Raw genomic sequence first — 23,265 nt, forward strand, 5'->3', positions numbered from 1 at the left:
TTGAAAAAGTCAAGGGGTCTGAATACTTTCCGAAGGAACTGTATATACTTTCTGAAGGCGCTGTATATTTTATTTCACCTTTATTTAACCAGGTAGGCAAGTTGAGAACAGGTTCTCATTTACAATTGCGACCTGGCCAAGATAAAGCAAAGCAGTTCGACAACATACAAAAACACAGAGTTACACATGGAGTAAAACAACATATACAATCAATGATACAGTAGACAAAAATAAGACTATATACAATGTGAGCAAATGATGTGAGATAAGGGAGGTAAAGGCAAAAAAAGGCCATGGCCATATACAGTGCCTTTGGAAAGTATTCAGACTCCTTGACTTTTTGGCAGCAATTACAGCCTCGGGTCTTCTTGGGTATGACGCTACAAACTTGGCACACCTGTATTTGGGGAGTTTTTCCCATTCTCTGCAGGTCCTCTCAAGCTCTGTCAGGTTGGATGGGGAGCATCGCTGCACAGCTATTTTCAGGTCTCTCCAGAGATGTTCGATTGGGTTCAAGTCCGGGCTCTGGCTGTGCCACTCAAGGACTTTCAGAGACTTGTCCCCAAGCCACTCCTGCGTTGTCTTGGCTGTGTGCTTAAGGTCGCTGTCCTTTTGGAAGGTGAACCTTCGCCCCAGTCTGAGGTCCTGAGCGCTCTGGAGCAGGTCTTCATCAAGGATCTCTCAGTACTTTGCATCGTTCATTTTTGCCTTGATCCTGACTAGTCTCTCATTCCCTGCTGCTGAAAAACATCCCCACAGCATGATGCTGTCACCACCATGCTTCAGCTTAGGGATGGTGCAGGTTTCCTTCAGATGTGACACCTGGCATTCAATCTTGGTTTCATCAGACCAGAGAATCTTGTTTCTCATGGTCTGAGAGTCCTTTTGGCAAACTCCAAGCGGGCTGTCATGTGCCTTTTACTGAGTAGTGGCTTCTGTCTAGCCACTCTACCATAAAGGCCTGATTGGTCGAGCGCTGCCGAGATGGTTGTCCTTCTGCAAGGTTCTCCCATCTCCACAGAGGAACTTTAGAGCTCTGTCAGTGACCATCAGGTTCTTGGTCACCTCCCTGACCAAGGCTCTTCTCCCTCGATTGCTCAGTTTGGCCGGGGCGGTCAGCTCTTGGAAGAGTCTTGGTGGTTCCGAACAGGCCATTGAGGCCACTGTGTTCTTGGGGACCTTAAATGCTGCAGAAATGTTTTGGTACCCTTCCCCAGATCTGGGCCTCGACACAATCCTGTCTTGGAGCTCTATGGACAATTCCTTTGCACTTACGGCTTGGTTTTTGGTCTGACATGCACTGTCAACTGTGGGACCTTATATAGACAGGTGTGTGCCTTTCCAAATCATGTCCAATCAGTTGAATTTATCACAGGTGGACTCCAATGAAGTGGTAGAAACATCTCAAGGATGATCAATGGAAACAGGACTCAAGTGAGCTCAATTTCGATTCTCATAGCAAAGGGGCTGAATACTTATATAAATCATGTATTTCTGTTTATATTTAATAAACTTGCAAACATTTCAAAACACCTGTTTTCGTTTTGTCATTATGGGGTATTGTGTGTAGATTACTGAGGATTTATGATTTTTTTAAAAAAATACATTTTAGAATAAGGCTGTAACGTAACAACGTGGAATAAGTCAATTGGTCGGAATACTTTTCGAAGACACTGTATATAACTCTAATATACAAAACATTAGGAACACCTCTTTCCATGAGACTGACCAGGTGAATCCAGGTGAAGGCTATGATCCCTTATTGATGTCACCAGTTAAATCCACTTCAATCAGTGTAGATAAAGGGCAGGAGACAGGTTAAATAATTGTTTTAAAGCCTGGAGACAATTGAGATATGGATTGTGTATATGTGCCATTCAGAGAGTGAATGGGCAAGACAAAAGATTTAAGTGCCTTTGAACAGGGTATGTTAATAACTGCAGCGCTGCTGGGTTTTGTCACACACAACAGTTTCCCGTGTGTATCAACAATGGTCCATCACCCAAAGGACATCCAGCCAACAGCAGGCCTGTGGTCGAATACGGGTCATTGATGAAAGAGGACGAAGGAGGCTGGCATGATTTGTGCAGAGCAACAAACGGGCTACAGTTAGTCAACTGACAGTCCAGTACAACATTGGTGCCCAAAGACCAATAAAAGAATGCACAACTCATCGTACCTTGACTCGAATGGGGTTTGGCAGCCGACAACCTTACAGAGTTCCACTTCTTTCAGCATAAAAACAAGAAACTGCGGTTGCAGTGGGCTAAGGAACGAAAACACTGGACACTGGAGAATGTGAAAAACATTGCCTTGACTGATGAATCCTGGTTCCTGCTGTTTCACACTAATGTGAGGACTAGGGTATGGAGAAAACCACATGAGTACATCCATCATGGCGTGTGTCAACATTGCAGGCTGCAGGTGTGGGGTATGTTTTCATGGCACACATTGCTCCACTTTTATCAAGAGGCCCAGCGTTTTGAATGCTACAGAATATCTGAACATCATTGCCAATTAGGTGCATCCTTTCATGGCGGCATTGTATCCATCTGCGAACAGATTTTTTTCAGCAGGATAATAGAGACCCACAGTGGAGGTGTCATAATACCCATAAAACCTAGTGGTCAAACAGGGAAATGATTCTAATTGTTTTTCTACCGTTCATTTTTCCCGTAGGGGATTTTAGAAACACTCCAAATAAGTGTTTCCTGTAGGCTTACCCTAGCGTGACGTTTTGATAACTGTCAATCTCTCTGACAAGGTGAGTTTCATCAATATATGCGGGTCTATTTACTCTCAGATTCTAAAATGCTAAATCCCATCAAAGTAGACATGCAAAACGACCAATCCCTGCAAGATCCTGGATCTCATATCTAGCAGACCCCTTTGCTAACAGGTATTGTGTCAATTTAAAACTTGCACAAGACATTTCACAGAATTCTCAATTTAAGACATTTTGCCAATTTATTCATTACTACATTTCGCTAACATTAAATTGTTCATCCAGAGATTATTACCTTTGCCTTGATTTGGCAGTCTCGTCCAGATCATCATGCCATTTTGAAGTTTTTTACGTCACGTTAGCAGCTAATTAGCATATCATTTTTGGAGGGTAAATACAGGCGAATATATTGATAAAAGTCACCTTGTCCAAGAGTTACACGGTTATCAAAACGTCACACCAGGGTAAGCCTACACGAAACACAGCCCTTATTTTAAGTGTTTCTAAAATCCCCTATGCGGGGAAAAAATAATATTACCAACAATTGGAACCATTTCACTGTTTGACCACAAGGTTTTAAGGGTATTATGACTCGTACTGTAGTACTCTATGCCGTATGACACAAGGCTAGGATTGTCCAGGAATGGTTCCACCAACATGACAGTGAATTCAGCTTACTGTAGTGGCCTGCCCAGTTACCAGATCTCAATCCAATTTTAGCATCTGTTGGATGAGATGGAACGAGGTATTCGGAGTACAGATCTACTACCAGCCAACTTGACACAGCTGACAGAACCGTTGGAGTGGACATGGGCCAGCATCCCTGTGGAATGCTTTCGACACCTTGTCGAGTACATGCCCCGAGGAAATTGAGACTGTTCTGAGGGCAAAAAGGGGTGCAACTCAATATTAGGATTGTGTTCCTAATGTTTTGTACACTCAGAGTATCTTGATTAGATAAGTATTCAACCCCCTGAGACAGTACATGTTAGAATCACCTTTGGCAGTGATTACAGCTGTAAGTCTTTCTGGGTAAGTCTCTTAAGAGCTTTCCAAATCCTGATAGTGCAACATTTGCCCATTTTTTTATTCTTTTCAAAATTCTTTAAGCTCTGTCAAATTGGTTGTTGATCTTTGCTAGACAACCGTTTTCAGGTCTTTCCATCGATTTTCGGCCACTCAGGAACATTCACTGTCGTCTTGGTAAGCAACTCCAGTGTAGATTTGGCCTTGTTTTAGGTTATTGTCCTGCTGAAAGGTGAATTCATCGGTGTCTGGTAGAAAGCAGACTGAACCAGGTTTTCCTCTAGGATTTTGCCTGTGCTTAGCTCCATTCCGTTTCTCATTTTTATCCTGAAACTCTCCGGTCCTTAACGATTACAAGCATACCCATAACACCACTATGCTTGAAAATATGGAGAGTGTATGGAGTGTTACTGTGTATTGGATTTGCCCCTAACATAACACTTTGTATTCAGGACATGAATGGCTTTGCCACATTTTTTTACACTTACTTTAGTGCCTTGTTGGAAACAGGATGCATGTTTTGTAATATTTTTATTCTGTACAGGCTTCCTTCTTTTCACTGTGAATTAGGTTAGTATTGTGTAGTAATAACTACAATGTTCATCCATCCTCAGTGTTCTCCTATTTCAGCCGTTAAACTCTGAAACTGTTTTTTAAAGTCACCATTGGCCTCATGGTGAAATCCCTGAGCAGTTTCTTTCTTCTCCGACAGCTGAGTTTGGAAGGACCCCTGTATCTTTCTAGTGACTGGGTGTATTGATACACCATCCGACCGAAGTGTAATTAATAACTTCACCATGATCAAAGGGATATTCAACGTCTACCAATGGGTGCCCTTTGCGAGGCATTGGAAAACCTCCCTGGTCTTTGTGGTTGAATCTGTGTTTTTGAAATTCACTGCTCGAATGAGGGACCTTACAGATCATTGTATGTGTGGGGTAGAGAGAGGTAGTCATGTCAAACACTATTATTCCATTCAAGTTATGACTTATTAAGCACAGTTCTGCCATGAGAAAGGGGTTGAATACTTGACTCAAGACATTTCAGCTTTTCATTTTCAATTAATTTATTTAGAAAAATGACATCATTCCACTTTAACATTATGGGGTATAATGTGCAGGCCAGTGCCCAAAAAACTAAATTGAATCCATTTTAAATTTAGTCTGTTGCATAACAGAATGTGGAAAAAGGGGATGAATACTTTCTGAAAACACTTTATTTGCCTTCTGTTGATAAAATGGTCTTAGAGTAGAAATGGTTGCTAACTAAAGCTTTTTGTTGTGCTTCATCTCAATATTTTAGAAGATTAACTGGGAGGACTTAGCTGCTAAGAGGGTGCCTGCCCCGTTCAAGCCGGTGATCAGGGATGAGCTAGATGTCAGCAACTTTGCGGAGGAGTTCACTGAAATGGACCCCACCTACTCCCCTGCAGCTCTGCCTCAGAACTGTGACCGCATCTTTCAGGTGTGTCACTGTGTGTCTCTGTGTGTATGTGTGATGGACCCCATCTATTCCCCTGCAGCTCTGCCTCAGAACTGTGACCTTAACTTCTCTGGTTGGTCAGAGGTTTTTGACAATGCATCTTTCAGATGGGATGGGAAGTGGTTGATTATGCTTCTTAATACAGTCGGTCTGCGTTAAAATGCCTTGCCCAAATTGTCAAATGATGTTTAATTTAGTTAAACTTCAACATTATTTTGTTTACATTCATTGTAAACTCTTGACGTGTGGTAGATGGTGTCACAGATGACGCTGTTTCTACGTACAGTACCAGTCAAAAGATTCCAGGGTTTTTCTTTATTTTACCATTTTCTACATTGTAGGATAATAGTGAAGGCATCAAAACTATGAAATAACACATGGAATCATGTAGTAACCAAAAAAGTGTTTGACAAATCAAAATATATTTGAGATTTTTCAAAGAAGCCACCCTTTGCCTTGATGACAGCTTTGCACACTCTTGGCATTCTCTTAACCGGATTCACGAGGTAGTCGACAGGAATGCATTTCAATTAACAGGTGTGTCTTGTTAAAAGTTATTTTGTGGAATTGATTTCCTTAATGCGTTTAAGCTAATCAGTTGTGTTGTGACAAGGCAGGGGTGGTATACAGAAGATAACCCTATTTGGTAAAAGACCAAGTCCATATTATGGCAAGAACAGCTCAAATAAGCAAAGAGAAACAACAGTCCATCATTACTTTAAGTCATAAAGGTCAGTCAGTCTGGAACATTTCAAGAACTTTGAAAGTTTCTTCAAGTGCAGTCGCAAAAACCATCAAGCGCTATGATGAAACTGGCTCTCATGAGGAAGACCCAGAGTTACCTCTGCTGCAGAGGATAAGTTCATTAGAGTTACCAGCCTCAGAAATTGCGGCCCAAATAAATGCTTCAGAGTTCAAGTAACAGACACATCTCAACATCAACTGTTCAGAGGAGACTGCGTGAGTCAGGCCTTCATGGTCGAATTGCTGCAAAGAAACCACAACTAAAGGACACCAATAATAAGAAGAGACTTGCTTGGGCCAAGAAACACGAGCAATGGACATTAGACTGGTGGAAATCTGTCCTTTGATCTAATGAGTCCAAATTTGAGATTTTTGGTTCCAACCACCGTGTCTTGGTGAGACGCAGAGTAGGTGAACAGATGATCTCTGCATGTGTGGTTACAACCATGAAGCATGGAGGAGGAGGTGTGACGGTGCTTTGTTGGTGACACTGTCAGTGATTTTATTTAGAATTCAAGGCACACTTAACCAGCATGGCTTCCGCAGCGATACGCCATCCCATCTGGTTTGCGCTTAGTGGGACTATCATTTGTGTTTCAACAGGACAATGACCCTACACACCTCCAGGCTGTGTAAGGGCTATATTACCAAGGAGGAGGGTGATGGCGTGCTGCATCAGGTGACCTGGCCTCCACAATCACCTGACCTCAACCCAATTGAGATGTTTTGGGATGAGTTGGACCGCAGAGTGAAGGAAAAGCAGCCAACAAGTGCTCAGCATATGTGGAAACTCCTTCAAGACTTTTGGAAAAGCATTCCAGGTGAAGCTGGTTGAGAGAATACCAAGATTGTGCAAAGCTGTCAAGACAAAAGGTGGCTACTTTGAAGAATATAAATATATTTTGATTTGTTTAGCACTTTTTTGGGTTACTATATGATTCCATATGTGTTATTTCATAGTGTTGATGTATTCACTATTATTCAACAATGTAAAAATAAAAACCCTTGAATGAGTAGGTGTGTCCATACTTTTGACTGGTACTGTATGTATTTGACTCCTCAGCTATTGACGTTGTTTAGAAAATCCTCAATTGCTTGCTTTAGTCAGTGCCTGCCCGTCTGTGTGTACATTGGTATTCAAATTGACTAAAGGGCTTTTCATTTAAGGCGTATAATTATAGTCATATGCAGTTCTGATGGACCTGACAGATGTGAAGGACTATTTATGCTATAGTTTTCAACCATAATGTGTCCCAGAGCCCCTATTCATAAAGCATCTCAGAGCATGAGTGCAGATCGAGGATCCATTTTTGCCTTTTTAGATCATAATTATATGGACGGAGAGACCTGATCCTAGATCTGCACTCCTACACTGAGACACTTTGTGAATACAGCTGTATGCCAGCTTTTGGTTGAGTGTCTGATTGATGTAGGCTATTGAGCAAAATCTCAGCTGTGATTGCCATGCCTTCTGGCTCCTCGAGCCTGGCTGATCAATAGGCCCATTATAAGGGCTTCTCTCTTTTTCTCTGCTGGAATAAAAGGTTACGGTTCCAGAGAATCACCATGTCTGCCTCAATTACGCCTTAAACCTATGATTGCCAACTTCATCTTGGCTTGTTTTATTTCATGCACGCAGCCCGAATTTCACATAATACTCGAATTTGTGGGCTAGTCTTTATAATTTGAAGCCAGGCCTGAGAAATTGCGTTAGAGAGAACTGCTGCTATCACAACTTTTAACTCTGGGGTCTGCTCTCCCGCCTCGCCTCACAAAACAAAATTAAATTGCATTAGAGCCCCGACGAGATGTAATTTCACAGCAGCGCAATCAGATATTGATGCCTGGCAATTAGGGTATTCTCATGCATCCATCCCCATCCATCCATCCATCTGTCCATCCATAGCTTTTACTCTGCATGCATTCCACGCAGCTGTGTGTGTGTGTGTGTGTGTGTGTGTGTGTGTGTGTGTGTGTGTGTGTGTGTGTGTGTGTGCTAGCTAGCTAGCTAGCTCTGGGGCCCTTCATAGCTGGAACCAGGCATCACATCCCAATCCCATCATAGATGACAGTTCTAACAATGAGCGCAGGTGGACCACCGATGAATGGCAGCCATTGTCGTGCTGACGCCACAGTTGTTACAGGATTGACAGGTTATAATGTAGTTATTGAGTGAAATAAACGCTGCATGCCTTTTCAGTAAAATGAAAAACAAAGTTTTGAAATTCAGAGTTGAACGCAACCTAGTCTACTTTGGTGTCGATGGCCTTCTTTCACATCCACCATTGTTACTGCAACGATGCTGAAAAGGACGTCTCGGGTAAGCTCTATAATGTGAAGGGTATACCGTTCTCTTTCCTGTGCTTCATATGACCAGATATATTATATTAAACCCCCTCTTATGTGTGTCCTTTTGTACTTGTTCATGGCCACCTCTCGCTTCACATTTATGCTTCATGTAATACCCTCTCTCTGTCTCTCCGTCTCTGTCCTGGTTACAGGGCTACTCGTTCATGGCCCCCTCCATCCTGTTCAAGTGGAACGCTGTAATGGACGACACACTCCAGCTGTGTGGAGGATCAGAGTCGCAGAGGCCGGGGTCTGCTGCTGTGGCCCGCAGCGCCATGATGAAGGTACACCCCTGTCTGTGTGTAGTACAGTTAGATGGATAGGGTTGTATTTATTCCCTCCACCTGAACACACTTAGCTTAATAGCTTAGCTGCAGCCACTAAGAAAGAGGAGTTTTCTCCCTGAGCAACGCTTACTTTCAGGTATGAGGTTTTTGCATTCGTCTTTTCAGGTCCTTCCGGTAGTGAATAATTTAGCTACTGTATTTTTTGTATTCTATTTTTAGTTTCACCTTTGGCTCAGGTGTGGCGTTGACTAATTAGCGACCGATAACGGTGTTGTGAAAACGGCGTTCTTTGTGATTTGGTAAGACAATCTTCTCTTTAGGACTCTCCGTTCTATATGAACTATGAGATGGACCTGAAGGACAATGCTCTGGGCGAGGGCAGCTTCTCCATCTGTAGGCAATGCACCCACAAGAAGACTGGCCAGAAGTACGCTGTGAAAATCGTCAGCAAGAGGTACTGTACCATAGGCTAGCCTGGTCCCAGATCTGTTTGTGCTGTATGACCAGCTCATACACTATTGTGATTGTCATGACAAACTGTACCAGGATCAGACCGGCCCTGCCCGGAGTTCACTGATGTGTGGTTATTGGGAGTTGGCTAGCTAACTAGATAAGACGTTGTAGTATTACATTTTTTTAAAGAAGAAGAAAAAAGTAGAACCCCGTTGTTCAAATACTACATCCAACTTTAGTTTAACAACTAGCGACCTAATCATGAGATTTTTGCCTCTTAGGGAGGCTAAAAGAGGCAAGTTGAGCCATAATCCAAGAGGAAGTTATGTCACTTTACTGGAAACTTGAGGACATTACTTTTTGCTATAATATCCCATTGATGCCCTTCCACTGAACATACATGTACACTGCCTTTCCAGCCCAAACTGCCTCAGTTTCATCCCAAGCCGACTTTGAATCGCCATTTTTTTTTTTAAATGGTTTTACTTTTTATACGATTTGAGATTCTTTGAAAAGCACTATACAAGTTCAAAAATGTATTATTGTGCCATTTTTTTCAGTGCAACTTTTCAATTTTGCTGATTTTAAATAAAACGATTATTTTGGAGAAGAATGTAGCGCGCCATCCGTTCAACATTTGAATTCAATTTGTTTGGTCTCACTGGATGTGATGTAAATTCCAGGCCACCAGACCTTGCAGGAGACTTCTCTGCACCTGTTGGCTGCTGGAGGATGAAGTGTGCCAACACTTCCCTGACAGGAATAGGCTTCAGTGGTGACACTGAACTTACGAGGGTGACACTGCGTGACAGGTGACCCCTTCTGATGACACTTTGCGTCTGGTCTCTCCCATGTCCCCTCAAGGATGGAGGCCCAGACACAGAAAGAGATTGCGGCTCTGAAACTCTGCGACGGCCACCCCAACATCGTCAAGACTCATGAGGTATACCATGACCAGGTAAGGTTAAATAAAAAAAAACTGCTTATCTTTAAATGTTAGTCTCATTTAGATAACATCTCTTTTGTAAGAAGCGCCTGTTATCTATGCTGTCTTTGCTATTCTGGTTAGAAGTGCGTGCTATAGAGTCAGTGGAAACATTGCATTACATTATATTTCAGTCATTCGGCAGACACTCGCTGGATTCACTGAAGTTGGCAAAACGACCACGTAATTTCATTGAACTTTAATTTATTACAGTTTCTTCTCATTGAGAGAAAATCTATTTTACAAGAGAGACCTGATATCACAAGCATTGCCGGTAAAAGCCCATCTTCAGAAATGGCCATTTTCTAACCGAACTAGTGATCGTAAGACGAGACTAACGGCAGACGGCCTTATTAAGTCAGAAGTGGAACAGAGCAGATGAATGTGGAAGCTAGATTCCTCCTGGGACATTCTCCGTCTCCCTCTTCTCTCCTTCATATCGTCCTATAATAAACACTACACTATGCCCCCATATTTCAGATTGTATATACTGTATTTTACTGCCGTACAGCAGCTGTGCCACATATGGGCACATCCACTATAGGTATAGATGAATTAAACCTACACGGAACATATTTCATGTCTGTATGTGGGCCTTTAGATCTCATGAAGGATTTGAGCTTGGTGAGAGAGAAAAAAAACAATTTTCTCCAAATTGGGTCAAACAAGTGTGTGTGTGTGTGTGTGTGTGTGTGTGTGTGTGTGTGTGTGTGGCTGATATTGGTCATGTTCATTATCTGGGGCCCTTCAGGCCTAGGAGCAGCATTGTAGCTCTGATGAGCTCTGCTGGGTTGTTACTGTACTGTACCTCAGAGAGGGCTGGGCCTAAATGGCACCACATTTCCTTTTTAAAGTACACTACTTTTGACCACAGCCCTGGTCCACTATAGGAGCCCTGGTCAAAAGTAGTGCACTATAAAGGGAGCCATTTAGAATTCAGGCAGACCGAGGGCTGTTAACTAGATCAAAGCAGAGCCGCCTTGCTGCGGCTCTCCTCTCCCCTCTACCATTCTGCGTTCCAATTCTACACCTTTCTCCCAAAGTGTGCACTTGCACACTCCCCGTCAATTGGGACACATACCACCTGCATGGAGAATTGGGACATAGCCAATGGTGTCCAAGTGCGTACTTTGGGACAAGGTTGGAGAATTGGGATGCAGGCCACCTCCCCCGCCCCTTCCCTCCCTCTCTCGGTCTTTGTTCCCCTGTTCGAGCACTAATGAGAGAGCCTACTCTACCCGGCTGTAGTGCCAGACAGATGCAGGTACATTATTCTCTAGCCTCTTTATCGGGGTCCTTTCACTTCAGCCACTCTGTTCCGGTTTCATCTCTCCATCACCGTGAGAGCTGTATTGTTTATTAGGACATGTTTCATACAAAATAGAAATGTGGATTCAGTGTTTCTACCGTTTTTGAATTCTCCAAACAATTTCCACTGTTGTATAACCGCCGCCTTGGCTCAGAGCAATCGATCACAGCATGACGTTTCCTACCTCGAATCACCTCAATCTTTCTTTAAGTTACAAAACACACTTTTTATAGGGATATTTACATTCGTATAGGAACTATGAATAGTTGGTCAACATGACTGTAAGGCTCTCTGGAGACCCTATGGATAATTGTGTGTGTGTAACTTGCTGTGTCTTTCTCTTTCTCCCCTCCAGCTGCATACGTACCTGGTGTTGGAGCTGCTGCGTGGTGGGGAGCTGCTGGAGAGGATCCGCAGGAAGCAGCACTTCAGTGAGACGGAGGCCAGCCGCATCATGAGGAGACTGGTGTCAGCCGTCAGCCACATGCACGATGTAGGAGTGGTGCACAGGGACCTCAAGCCAGAGGTACTACTATTGAGAGAATGACTGCCCCCTCTCATTGAAGCTACGGAAGTTCAAGGCCGACAGCGGGACTGCAGGCATTGTTAGCGGAAAACGGGATCCCCCATTATAGGGAATGGAAAAAATCTTCGTGGCCAATCTTTGTGTAAATACAATACAAATTTGAAGACAATCATGTTACCAATAATTGCTTCTAATAAACCAGATATATGTCCTTGAACCGGTTATTTGAAAATCGCACACTGAAGAAGTTATAAGGATATTTTAGTTGCTAATGGAGGCCTGCAGCACCCTGGTCGGCCTTCAACTTGACTTACTCAGGGGGCATAACTGAGCTAGCCTGTAACATCACTTCCTGGAGTAGCTCAAACTGCGCATGTTACGTCTCCATGAGACGCCATCTTAACTGACTTCATTTGGCTTCAATGCGCTACTGAGTCTTCACGTAGGAATGAAGGGTGTCAAGTAATCGATGGCTTTCTCCATTTATACACGCTATCATTGGTATACTGTGCAAACAGATCTGGGATCAGGCTGTTGAACCCCTGGAAGTAAAGAACTTGAGGGACACTCCCAACTTATCCTGATGATCTGTATGTATGGTCTAGCTATATACAGAGCATTCAGAAAGTATTCAGACCCCTTGACTTTTTCCACATTTTGTTACGTTACAGCCTTACGTTTTTTTCCCCTGCCTCAATCTACACACAATACCTCCATAATGACAAGGCAAAAACATGTTTTTAGACTTTTGCGAATTTATTATGAATAAAAAAACAACTTTTACATAAGTATTCAGGCCCTTTACTCAGTACTTTGTTGAAGCACCTTTGGCAGCGATTACAGCCTTGAGTCTTGACGCTACAAGCTTGGCACACCTGTATTTGGGGAGTTTCTCCCGTTCTTCTCTGCAGATTCTCTCAAGCTCTGTCAGGTTGGATGGGGAGCGTCGCTGCACAGCTATTTTCAGGTCTCGCCAGAGATGTTCGATTGGGTTCAAGTCCGGGCTCTGGCTGGGCCACTCAAGGACATTCAGAGACTTTTCCTGAAGCCACTCCTGTGTTGTCTTGGCTGTGTGCTTAGGGTCGTTGTTCTGTTGGAAGGTGAACCTTCGCCCCAGTCCGAGGTCCTGAGTGCTCTGGAGCAGGTCTTCATCAAGGATCTCTCTGTACTTTGCTCTGTTCATCTTGCCCTCAACCCTGACTAGTCTCCCAGTTCCTGAAAAACATCCCCACAGCATGATGCTGCCACCACCACCATGCTTCACTGTAGGGATGGGGCCAGGTTTCTTCCAGACGTGACGCTTGGCATTCAGGCCACCAAAGAGGTCAATCTTGGTTTCATCAAACCAGAGAATCTTGTTTCTCATGGTCTGAGAGTCCTTTAGGTGCCTTTTAGCAAGCTCCAAGCGGGCTGTTATGTGCCTTTTACTGAGTGGCGGCTTCTGTCTGGCCACTCTACCATAAAGGCCTGATTGGTGGAGTGCTGCAGAGATGGTTGTCCTTCTGGAAGGTTCTCCTATCTCCACAGATTGACCATCGGGTTCTTGGTCACCTCCCTGACCAAGGCCCTTCTCCCCAGATTGCTCAGTTTGGCTGTGCTGCCCTTCCCCAGATCTGTTCCTCAAACAATCCTGTCTCGGAGCTCTAAGGACAATCCCTTTGACTTCATGGCTTGGTGTTTGCTCTGACATGCGCTGTCAAGTGTGGGACATTATATAGACAGGTGTGTGTGCCTTTCCAAATCAATTGAATTTACCACAGGTGGACTCCCAAGTTGTAGAAACATCAAGGATGATCAATGGAAACGGCATACACCTGATCTCCATTTCGTGTCTCATAGCAAAGGGTCTGAATACTTATGTAAATAATGAATTTCTGTTTTTTATTTGTAAAACATTTGCATAACAAAATGACCTGTTTTTGCTTTGTCATTATGGGGTATTGTGTGTAGATTGAGAAATGCTTATTTAATCCATGTTGGAATAAGGCTGTAACGAGACGTGGAGAAAAGGAAAGGGACTGAATACTTTCCAGATGTGCTGTACATGTTAATTGCATATGAATAGAGTATAACGATCAAAGGCTTGAATGAAGCATGATATTTTTTTATTTTTTTTTAACGTCTATTTTCTCCATCTGGCCAAATAGAACTGAAGCTGGCACTTTTTAAAAGTGGTGCATCTCATCCTTCCTGTCATTAATGGACTAGAAATGGTAACGGGTGTGCCATTGAGATTGCAATTATGCATTCAAATAGACTCTGGAGAAATAACAGAAAACGTGTTTCTCTCTTGAAACCCCGTTCAGAACTTGCTGTTCACAGATGAGAGTGAGAACTCGGAGATAAAGATCATAGACTTTGGGTTCGCCCGGCTGAAGCCCCCAGACAACCAGCTGCTGAAGACGCCGTGTTTCACCCTGGCCTACGCCGCGCCGGAGATCCTCAAATACGACGGCTACGACGAGTCATGTGACCTCTGGAGCCTGGGCGTCATCCTGGTGAGTGGAGGTGGTACGGAGAAGGTGTGAATCCTTATACACTTAAAATACATTGGAGGAGAAGATCCAAGGTTCCTTCCCTTAGAACGTCTCCTCCGATTGGGTTTTGAGAAGGATGTCGGGGTGTTCCAAATCCAACCTGAGCCTCTATCTGTACCACTAGCTACACTTCTGCTAGATCTGGTATTTAATTGATTCGATACAGCTACACACATTCTAGCTTGATTCAGCAGTTTTATGCTGGAGTTTTGTCAAGGCCATTCACAAGGGAAGCTGTTCCGGTGTTTTCTGTTTCCTGTGTTACGTGGTTAGGGCCTGTCTGATACCCATCTCTATGTTTTATTCAGTACAGCTAACATGCTGCTGTTCTGTTGTGTCCGGTGGTGTATTGTGCTGTGCTGCTGACACACATTAATATTCACCACTAAACGAAGATCTACCAGCAGCACTTATTTCATTTCAGACATGAACGCAACGCAATGCGCTTCACAGGTAAAAACAGAAGTAAAAAAATAAATAAAATAAAAACATACATTTTTACTACACAACAAACAAACATAAGTGGATAAATTAAAGAATCATTAAAAAAAAATGCACCCTAAGGAAAAGCAAAGCTAAACATGTGTTTTAAGATCTCTTAATTATGTCCACTGATTCGGCCTGCCTCGGGTTCTCTCTGGCAGGCTATTCCAGTGGCCGGGGGCATAGTAACTAAAGGCTGCCTCTCCCCATGCCTCCTGGTCCTAGGCTTTGGGATAGTTAAAAGGCCAGTGCCAGAGGACTTGAGGGACCTACTGGGTACATAACTTAAAGGCATGTCTGAAATGTATTGGGGTGCACAAACGTGGATTGATTTACAAACCAATAGAAGAATCTTGAAATGTATTCTAAAACTCCAGTGCAGAGACCTTTTTTTAAAACCGGTGTAATCTGTGTTCTCTGTCTGGTCTTGGTCAGTACCCGTGTTGCGTTATTCTGTATGTTTTTCAGTTGACCAATGGCATTCTTGGGAAGACCAGACAGGAGAGCATTACAGTAGTCAAGCCGCCTTGTAATAATGAGTCCCTCTGCATCAGCCTGAGATTGCCAAGGCGCGGCCGTTTCTATGTTCCTCAAGTGGGGAAAAATGTGTTTTGGTCACATTCCTAATGTGTGTTTTGAAATTGAGTTCAGAATCTAAAATAACACCTAGGTTTTTTTTTTACCTGGTGTTTTATCTTTATTGCCCGTGAATTCAAATGTGTGGCTAGATTCTGTGTGCTTTGGCTCCAACAATAAGTACCTCGGTCTTGTCTTGATTTAGCTGGAGGAAGTTGTGAGCCATCCAAGTATTTAAATCAATAATACAGTATAATTTATTTGTGGTGCTAAAAATCCTCTGGTGACACGTGTAAAGTTGTGTATCGTCTACGTAGCAGTGAAAATCAATGCCGTGCTTTGTGATAACGCAACCGAGGGGTAACATTTAAACTGAACCATACCGGACCCAAAATCGAACCTTGTGGAACGCCGCAAGTGAGATCTATTTTCTCTTGAGTTATGTTCACCAAGGTTGACAAACTCTTGACCAGTCATAGGCCTAGCCAGAGCAGAGCGGGTCATTTCATTTGTTAATTTTGATCCTAACTCAAAATGAGGGTTTCTTACTCCTTTGTTTACAATCAAGAGCAATGTAAACAAATGATGTATTGCGTCAAAAGATGGTTAAACAATCTCTTGTATGTCACGGACTGTCAGCCTTTGCATGGAAAGCAGTGTTTATGAATTGGAGAAGGGTTGCATTTCCCTAGCCCCATCCCTCAGCTGTTTTTTTTTGTTTGTTTTTTGAATCGCAGACTGTAGTTTTTACGACTTTTCTGTGGCCACATGAGGCTGTGGCATTGCTTCCTGCCAGCGGAAATGTCAGTGTAATTCAATGGCCATCTGAAGAGAATAAGAAGGGAGGTGGAGGGAGGGGGATGGGAAAGAGAGCGAGACAAGGGGTGAGAGAGAGGAAGAAGAGTAGAGAGAAGGAAGAGCGATTTCTCTGCGTGTCATCTCAAGCGTGCAGCCTCTGTGCCTCTGTCTCTCTGTGCCTCTGTCTCTCTGTGCCTCTGTCTCTCTGCGCCTCTGTCTCTCTGCGCCTCTGTCTCTCTCTCTGCGTTGGCCCCTGGGGGTAGAGTATAGTAGTGTGCTGGCTGTGTGAACAGAGCTGTGATGTGAGGCTTCCTGACAGACCAGGCTCAGTACAGCAGAGTGCCCTGGAAGCATAGCAAGCCGATGAGCGGACGCCCCAGAGACAGACGCATGCACGGCCAAAACGTCTGTTTAATGAGCTATTAGAAACCAGGCCAACCTTAATCAGGCTTAGATCCAGTGAGAGTACACCCAGTACATGACTTAATAAGCTCAGGTACAGTTTAAAGATGCGTAGACAACATGTATACACAACGTCATCATATAGGCCACATGTAGGATTCCAAAATATGGATTATTATGTTTAGAATATATGTATTTTATTATGATTATGTTCCAGTACACCATGCTGTCGGGCCAGGTGCCATTCCAGTGTCAGGGGAAGAGTTTGACCCACACCAGCGCTGAAGAGATCATGAAGAAGATTAAACAAGGAGACTTCTCCTTCGAGGGAGAGGCCTGGAGGAGTGTCTCGCAGCAGGCCAAGGACCTTATACAAGGTGAGCATGGCAGGTGGAGATGAGAGAGTTGAAAGGTCGGGGGGGGTTGATATGACGTCAACTTCAGGAATGCTTTGCTACAAGTTGGGAAAACATGAGTAAATGAGTTGATGTGTGAGTCGACCTTAGTGTCGTCTGGAAGGAGGTGTAACTCATCTAGAGTTCAGCGTGTCTTTGCTGCTGCTGCTCGCCAGCGGTGGTGTCTGTAATGTTCACCAGGTGTCTGTCTGGTCCAGGGCTCTCCAACCTTGTTCCTCCAACCTTGTTCCTGGAGAGCTACCGCCCTGTAGGTTTTTCCCTCCAACCCTCATCTAGCACGGCTGATTCTAACAGCTGGTTGATTAGCGGAATCCGTATGGCTGAATCAGGTTTGTTCCAACTGCGGTGGGAGAGAACCTACAGGAGGATAGCTATCCTTGGAACATGGTTGGAGAGACCTGGTCTGGTCTGTTCCCCCCGAGATGCTGTGTTGACATACAGTATTAATGCTTGTAATATCCATCGTTGGTGTGGTACCTATAGAGCTGCTGACTGTGGACCCTGACAAGCGGATCAAGATGTGTGGTCTGAGGTACAACGCCTGGCTCCAAGACGACAGCCAGCTCTCCTCCAACCCTCTGATGACACCTGACATCCTGGGCTCCTCCACCACCGTGTCCGTACACACCTACGTCAAGGCTACCTTCAACGTGAGCTTTATTCATTCAATCGGGAGGGGGGGAGGGGGGGCATGATGAGTGAATGGCAGGTTTGTATTAGAGGAGGCAAGGAGAGTTTTTGACAATATCCCCGTTTCAGTTCTTCCAAAAGGGATGGGGTGATGACGGGTATAAATCCGTTCATGTTTTTATGAATGTGTTTTAGCCTCGTGAGTGTGTTTTATTGTAGTTTACTATTGTTCATGTCTTGTTTGTAATTGTATTTCTTATGTTTATTGTGGTCTTGGTTTCTGCTTCTCCAGGCGTTCAACAAGTGTAAGCGGGAGGGTTTCCGTCTGCAGACGGTGGACAAGGCCCCGCTGGCCAAGAGGAGGAAGATGAAGAAGACCAGCACCAGCACAGAGACCAGGAGCAGCTCCGGTGAGAGTACCCACTCCTCTTCCTCCTCCTCCCAGACCCACCAGGACACCCACTCCTCTTCCTCCTCCTCCCAGACCCACCAGGACACCCACTCCTCTTCCTCCTCCTCCCAGACCCACCAGGACACCCACTCCTCTTCCTCCTCCTCCCAGACCCACCAGGACACCCACTCCTCTTCCTCCTCCTCCCAGACCCACCAGGACACCCACTCCTCTTCCTCCTCCTCCCAGTCCCACCAGGACACCCACTCCTCCTCCACCTCCTCCCAGTCCCACCAGGTGAAGACGGGTGGAGATTCCAACCCTCCACTCCAGCCCTCCAACACCACCCCTGTCACGACACCCCTCGCCCTGGGCTCAGACAGCGACCTTGCCCCGGAACACCCGCATCCTCCAGCCTTCCACTTCTCACAATGAGAGAGAGAGAGAGAGACAGACGGTGTATTAGAGGCGGATCAGCCTGAGCGAGGCTGATTCGCTAATCTGAATTTGTAGGTCAGTCTTTCTGTGCGGTCACATGCAGTCGATCTCAAAACATGCACTGAGCGAGCGAGGGGGAAGACGGCAGGGAGAAGGACGGCGCCGTCAGAAAGACAGCTGGACAGACGGCAGGGAGAGCCCTCTATCGTTCTCTTGCTCTCCTTCCATGGCAGCTCGCAGTCAATCAGTCACACGCATGGACAGCAAGCGCACGCGCGCCTCCAAACTGAGCATGCAGCGGGAGCAGGAACCACCTCCCAGTCATTGCTAGCAATAGACACACGCCAAATGAAAAGGGCTGCCCTATGGATTCAGGGCTAGACAGCAGAGAGAACCCTCTACAACCACAACTCTGTTTCAGTCATGTCTTTTTGTTTGTTTGTTTGTTAGTTTGTCAGGAAAAGTAGGTGGTCGTCCTGGTTGTGTTTCTTCGGGGGGGGGGTTTATACTGGTGTGCTGCGTTACTTTAAAAATGGAACGTTAAGCCACAAGTACTGCAGCTTATCACATTGGGATGAACCTCTAGTTTTTAAAGCAGAGCACATATTTTGCCGGATTTTATGTATGACAATAACGCAGACTGAAATTCTTTCTTGTTTTTATGTTAACTTATTAATGGTTCACAACTGTTTATGATAGATAGATATGCTCAGACCACCAACCTGAGATCTAGACCCAGTTTCACCTCATTGCAAAACGTTTCAATGGCAGGCTGATGTTATGTTTCGGGCCTAGTCAGTGTGTTGTTGTGGACTACAAATAGTAGGGTAGGATCCTCATATACATCAACTTGCCTTGAAGGTGCCAAAAACCTCTGCCTTTTCTACATTAGATGCTGTCACTTGCCCCTGTGTGTCAGACTAGAACTGTGTGTGTATTCTCTGTCTGTCTCTCTGTCTCTTGTCAAAAGTTTTAGAACACCTACTCATTCAAGTGTTTTTCTTTATTTTGACAATGTTCTACATTGTAGAATAATAGTGAAGACATCAAAACTATGAAATAACATATGGAATCATGTAGTAACCAAAAAAGTGTTCCAAAAATCAAAATATATTTTATATTTGAGATTCTTCAAATAGCCACCCTTTGCCTTTGACAGCTTTGCACACTCTTGGCATTCTCTCAACCAGCTTCATGAGGTAGTCACCTGGAATGCATTTCAATTAACAGGTGTGCCTTCTTAAAAGTTAATTTGTGGAATTTCTTTCCTTAATAGCCCTATTTGGTGAAATACCAAGTCCATATTATGGTAAAAACAGCTCAAATAAGCAAAGAGAAACAACAGTCCATTACTTTAAGACATAAAGGTCAGTCAATCTGGAAAATTTCAAGAACTTTTAAAGTTTCTTAAGTACAGTCACAAAAACCATCAAGCACTGTGATTAAACTGGCTCTCATGAGGAAGACCCAGAGTTACCTCTGCTGCAGCGGATAAGTTCATTAGAGTTACCAGCCTCAAAAATTGCAGCCCAAATAAATGCTACACAGAGTTCAAGTAACAGACACATCTCAACATCAACTGTTCAGAGGAGACTGCGTGAATCAGGCATTCATGGTCGAATTGCTGCAAAGAAACCACAACTAAAGGACACCAATAAGAAGAAGAGACTTGCTTGGGCCAAGAAACACGAGCAATGGACATTTAGACCGGTGGAAATCTGTCCTTTGGTCAGATGAGTCCAAATCTGAGATTTTTGGTTCCAAACGCTGTGTCTTTGTGGGACGCAGAGTAGGTGAACGGAAGATCTCTGCATGTGTGGTTACAACCATGAAGCATGGAGGAGGTGGTGTGGGGGTGCTTTGCTCGTGACACTGTCTGTGATTTATTTAGAATTCAAGGCACACTTAACCAGCATGGCGACCACAGCATTCTGCAGCGATTCGACATCCCATCTGGTTTGCACTTAGTGAAAAGCAGCCAAGAAGTGCTCAGCGTATGTGGGAACTCCTTCAAGACTGTTGGAAAGGCATTCCAAGCTGGTTGAGAGAATGTCAGGAGTGTGCAAAGGGTGGCTATTTTGAAGAATCTCAAATAGAAATATATTTTGATTTAAGATTTGTTTTGGTTACAATATGATTTCATGTGTTATTTCATAGTTTTAATGTCTTCACTATTATTCTTCAATATAGAAAATAGTAAACATAAAGAAAACCCTTGAATGAGTAGGTGAGTCCAAACTTGACTGGTACTGTGTCTGGCTCTGCCTCAGACTACTACAAACAGTTCACTGGTTCCTATTTTTAAAGGAACATAAAATTAATCTCCTCTCATGTCTTTCTCTGTATTATAGCGTTGCAGGACTGAGATGGTTGGTCCGCGTTCTTGGGGACTCGCACTGTGGTTTGAACTCTTGTGATACACATCTTGACATGTTGCTTTGCGAAGAGCGCCTCTACTTGGCTTTCTTTATCTACTTCCGTTTGAAAGCATTGAGCATTTTAGAAACGGCATTCTGTGGAAACACACTTTTTAAGGTAGCTTACCCTGTTAAGATCTGCGTGCGACGTTTCCTTTCTATGCAAGTACTGAGACGTTTGCCCATCCGGATCGTATTAGTGAGGATACTTAATGTCTGAATATCTGTGTGACACTGTCCGACTGTCAGAGGCTAGAACTTGTTTATTTCTGGACAACAGGGCACAGGGACTTTTTAGCTGAGGGCTTCATTTGAACTTAGTTCATGCTGAAACCATGAATATATTATTGCTCTCCCCATTTCATACTGTCCACTCCAAAAAAGGTCTGAACCTATAGCCTGGTATGTCAACAGGGAACACTGTTTATACACACACGCGCGCACACACACGCACTTCTTAGTTTCATGAACTAAAAGGCTGAACCCTAGAAGCTAAATAGTACAAAGCTCTTCTCTTCTGACTTCAGTCTGCATGAGTTCCCTCCCTGCTTCTTTTCTGCCCCATTAAACCTAAAGTTGTTTGGGTCTATTAATAGACTAGAGAGCACAGCCACAGAAGAGAGGAAGCATGGGATGGGAGGACCGGAAGAGAGGGGGGGGGGAGTTAAGGAGAACGGGATGGAGGAGAGGAAGGAGTGTGTCCTATATTGAACTCTCCTTTGGGAGCTGGGAGTCTAATCTGCTGTATCGCTGGCCTGTTTGTTCCAGAAAGGGAAATGCTCAACTCTCTCTCGCGGTTTCGTGTCATTTTAGGTCAGACTCTCTCCGAGCTGACTTGTCTTTTTATTAACATCATCTTCACACTTATTTGTGTGCCGCCCAAACGGTTTTGTTTCCAGTTTAATTTGTAATGTGCATCCTCTCTCATAGCTATGCTATTTTTGAAATAAGCTGGACCCCACTTGGCTGGTTCCAGTTGCCAGGTGAGTCCTGTGCCTGCTCAGCTATGAGGGCTGAGCCACAGCCTATTCATGGCCTCGGTTCTCTCCCGCCACTACATTCAATACTATTGGTGGTACAGACAGACACATCCCACATTGTCTTGGGCATGGTTCTCTGGAGCTTGTCTTCCTGAATAGTACTGTAGCGCTGGGTCCTTTCAATAGGCTATAGCCTAAATATCCAACCTTCTAACATGCAAATCAGCTTTAATATTATCGACCTTTGCACTTTTGATAGGTTTTTGTTTTGGACCATGTTTTTTTTGTTTGTTGGAGAAATTCAATTGATGGTTTGTTCCCGGTAGATAATTGTCCTCCATTTGGAATGGGACATCAGTCTACGTAATGTTTGACACTACTGCTCACCCCTTTAGTTACTGCCACGGCGTACGTAGCCTAGCCATCACTGTGAAAACAAAAACCTGTGTGTTTTGGTCCATTTGACATGCAGTATATGGTTTGGTCACTTAACACCCCATCATTCAGGTGTGCAGGCCAGCCAAACCATGGATGTTCTTCAATACGGCATTATGTTATGAACTGAAGCACATAGCGGTGTTCTGGGTCTTTTTTAAATGTTGTCTATCCATGTAAAATGATGGTGTGTGTGTGTATATGCGCTGTTGTTCGCTGTGAATCAGGTCCATATTGTTTTAGTCCTGTTAAAATGGATGAATCTTACGTGCATCCTAAATTTAGAAAATAATTTGTTGTACTGAGATGTTGTTTTATGTGATTTTTGGTTTGATCACGAGTTTCATAAGGGAGAAGATTTCCAGTCGCTGTTCTAATTCTGAAGTCTACAAGGGACATTTTCTTACTTCAAAAAAACGAGGAATCATGAAAACAACACCTGTGCTTCGATTTGAATAGCTTTAGCATCATAGTACATGTATTTATTTAAATTTGTTGTCGATCAAAAATAAAATGTAATTAATTTTTGTATTTTTATTAGAAAGTAAAAACTGTAAATGATGTAAACGTTAAGTTAATCAAAGGGCACTCCGTAGTTTTTAAGATGCCACGTCCAACGGCAGCCACCAGGGGACAGCGTTGACCAGCTCCTGGCTCTAATGAACTGGTACTGAGGGACCGTCCTAATTCTCTTCTCTGTAGCTCGTCATCCACTCACTGTGCAACATTAGCGACTATATATTTTATATTTATCCATGGAAAAGGCTTTAAGAAAATATTTGGAAGGAGTTATTTCATAGCTGTTATATCAAATATGTTAATTGTGTTTTATCTAGCTGGGCTAGAAATTGTATTTGCGTTAGGAGTCATAGAAGT

At 43.8% G+C, this 23,265-nt stretch overlaps 1 protein-coding gene across 1 annotated transcript in view; it reads left to right on the forward strand.

The window, feature by feature from the left end:
* rps6ka5 (ribosomal protein S6 kinase, polypeptide 5) overlaps positions 1–18,554 on the forward strand; it is a 35,195-nt gene extending 16,641 nt beyond the window's left edge. The window contains exons 9-17 of the mRNA XM_029729257.1: positions 5,054–5,215; positions 8,479–8,610; positions 8,934–9,067; positions 9,931–10,024; positions 11,716–11,886; positions 14,193–14,384; positions 16,900–17,059; positions 17,582–17,748; positions 18,021–18,554. Of these exons, the coding sequence (XP_029585117.1) occupies positions 5,054–5,215; positions 8,479–8,610; positions 8,934–9,067; positions 9,931–10,024; positions 11,716–11,886; positions 14,193–14,384; positions 16,900–17,059; positions 17,582–17,748; positions 18,021–18,554 (1,746 nt within the window). The remainder of the gene's footprint in view (positions 1–5,053; positions 5,216–8,478; positions 8,611–8,933; positions 9,068–9,930; positions 10,025–11,715; positions 11,887–14,192; positions 14,385–16,899; positions 17,060–17,581; positions 17,749–18,020) is intronic.
* The last annotated feature ends 4,711 nt before the right edge of the window (positions 18,555–23,265 follow it).

This window comes from Salmo trutta, chromosome 33, assembly GCF_901001165.1.
Source record: "Salmo trutta chromosome 33, fSalTru1.1, whole genome shotgun sequence".
Classification (NCBI taxonomy): Eukaryota; Metazoa; Chordata; class Actinopteri; order Salmoniformes; family Salmonidae; genus Salmo; species Salmo trutta.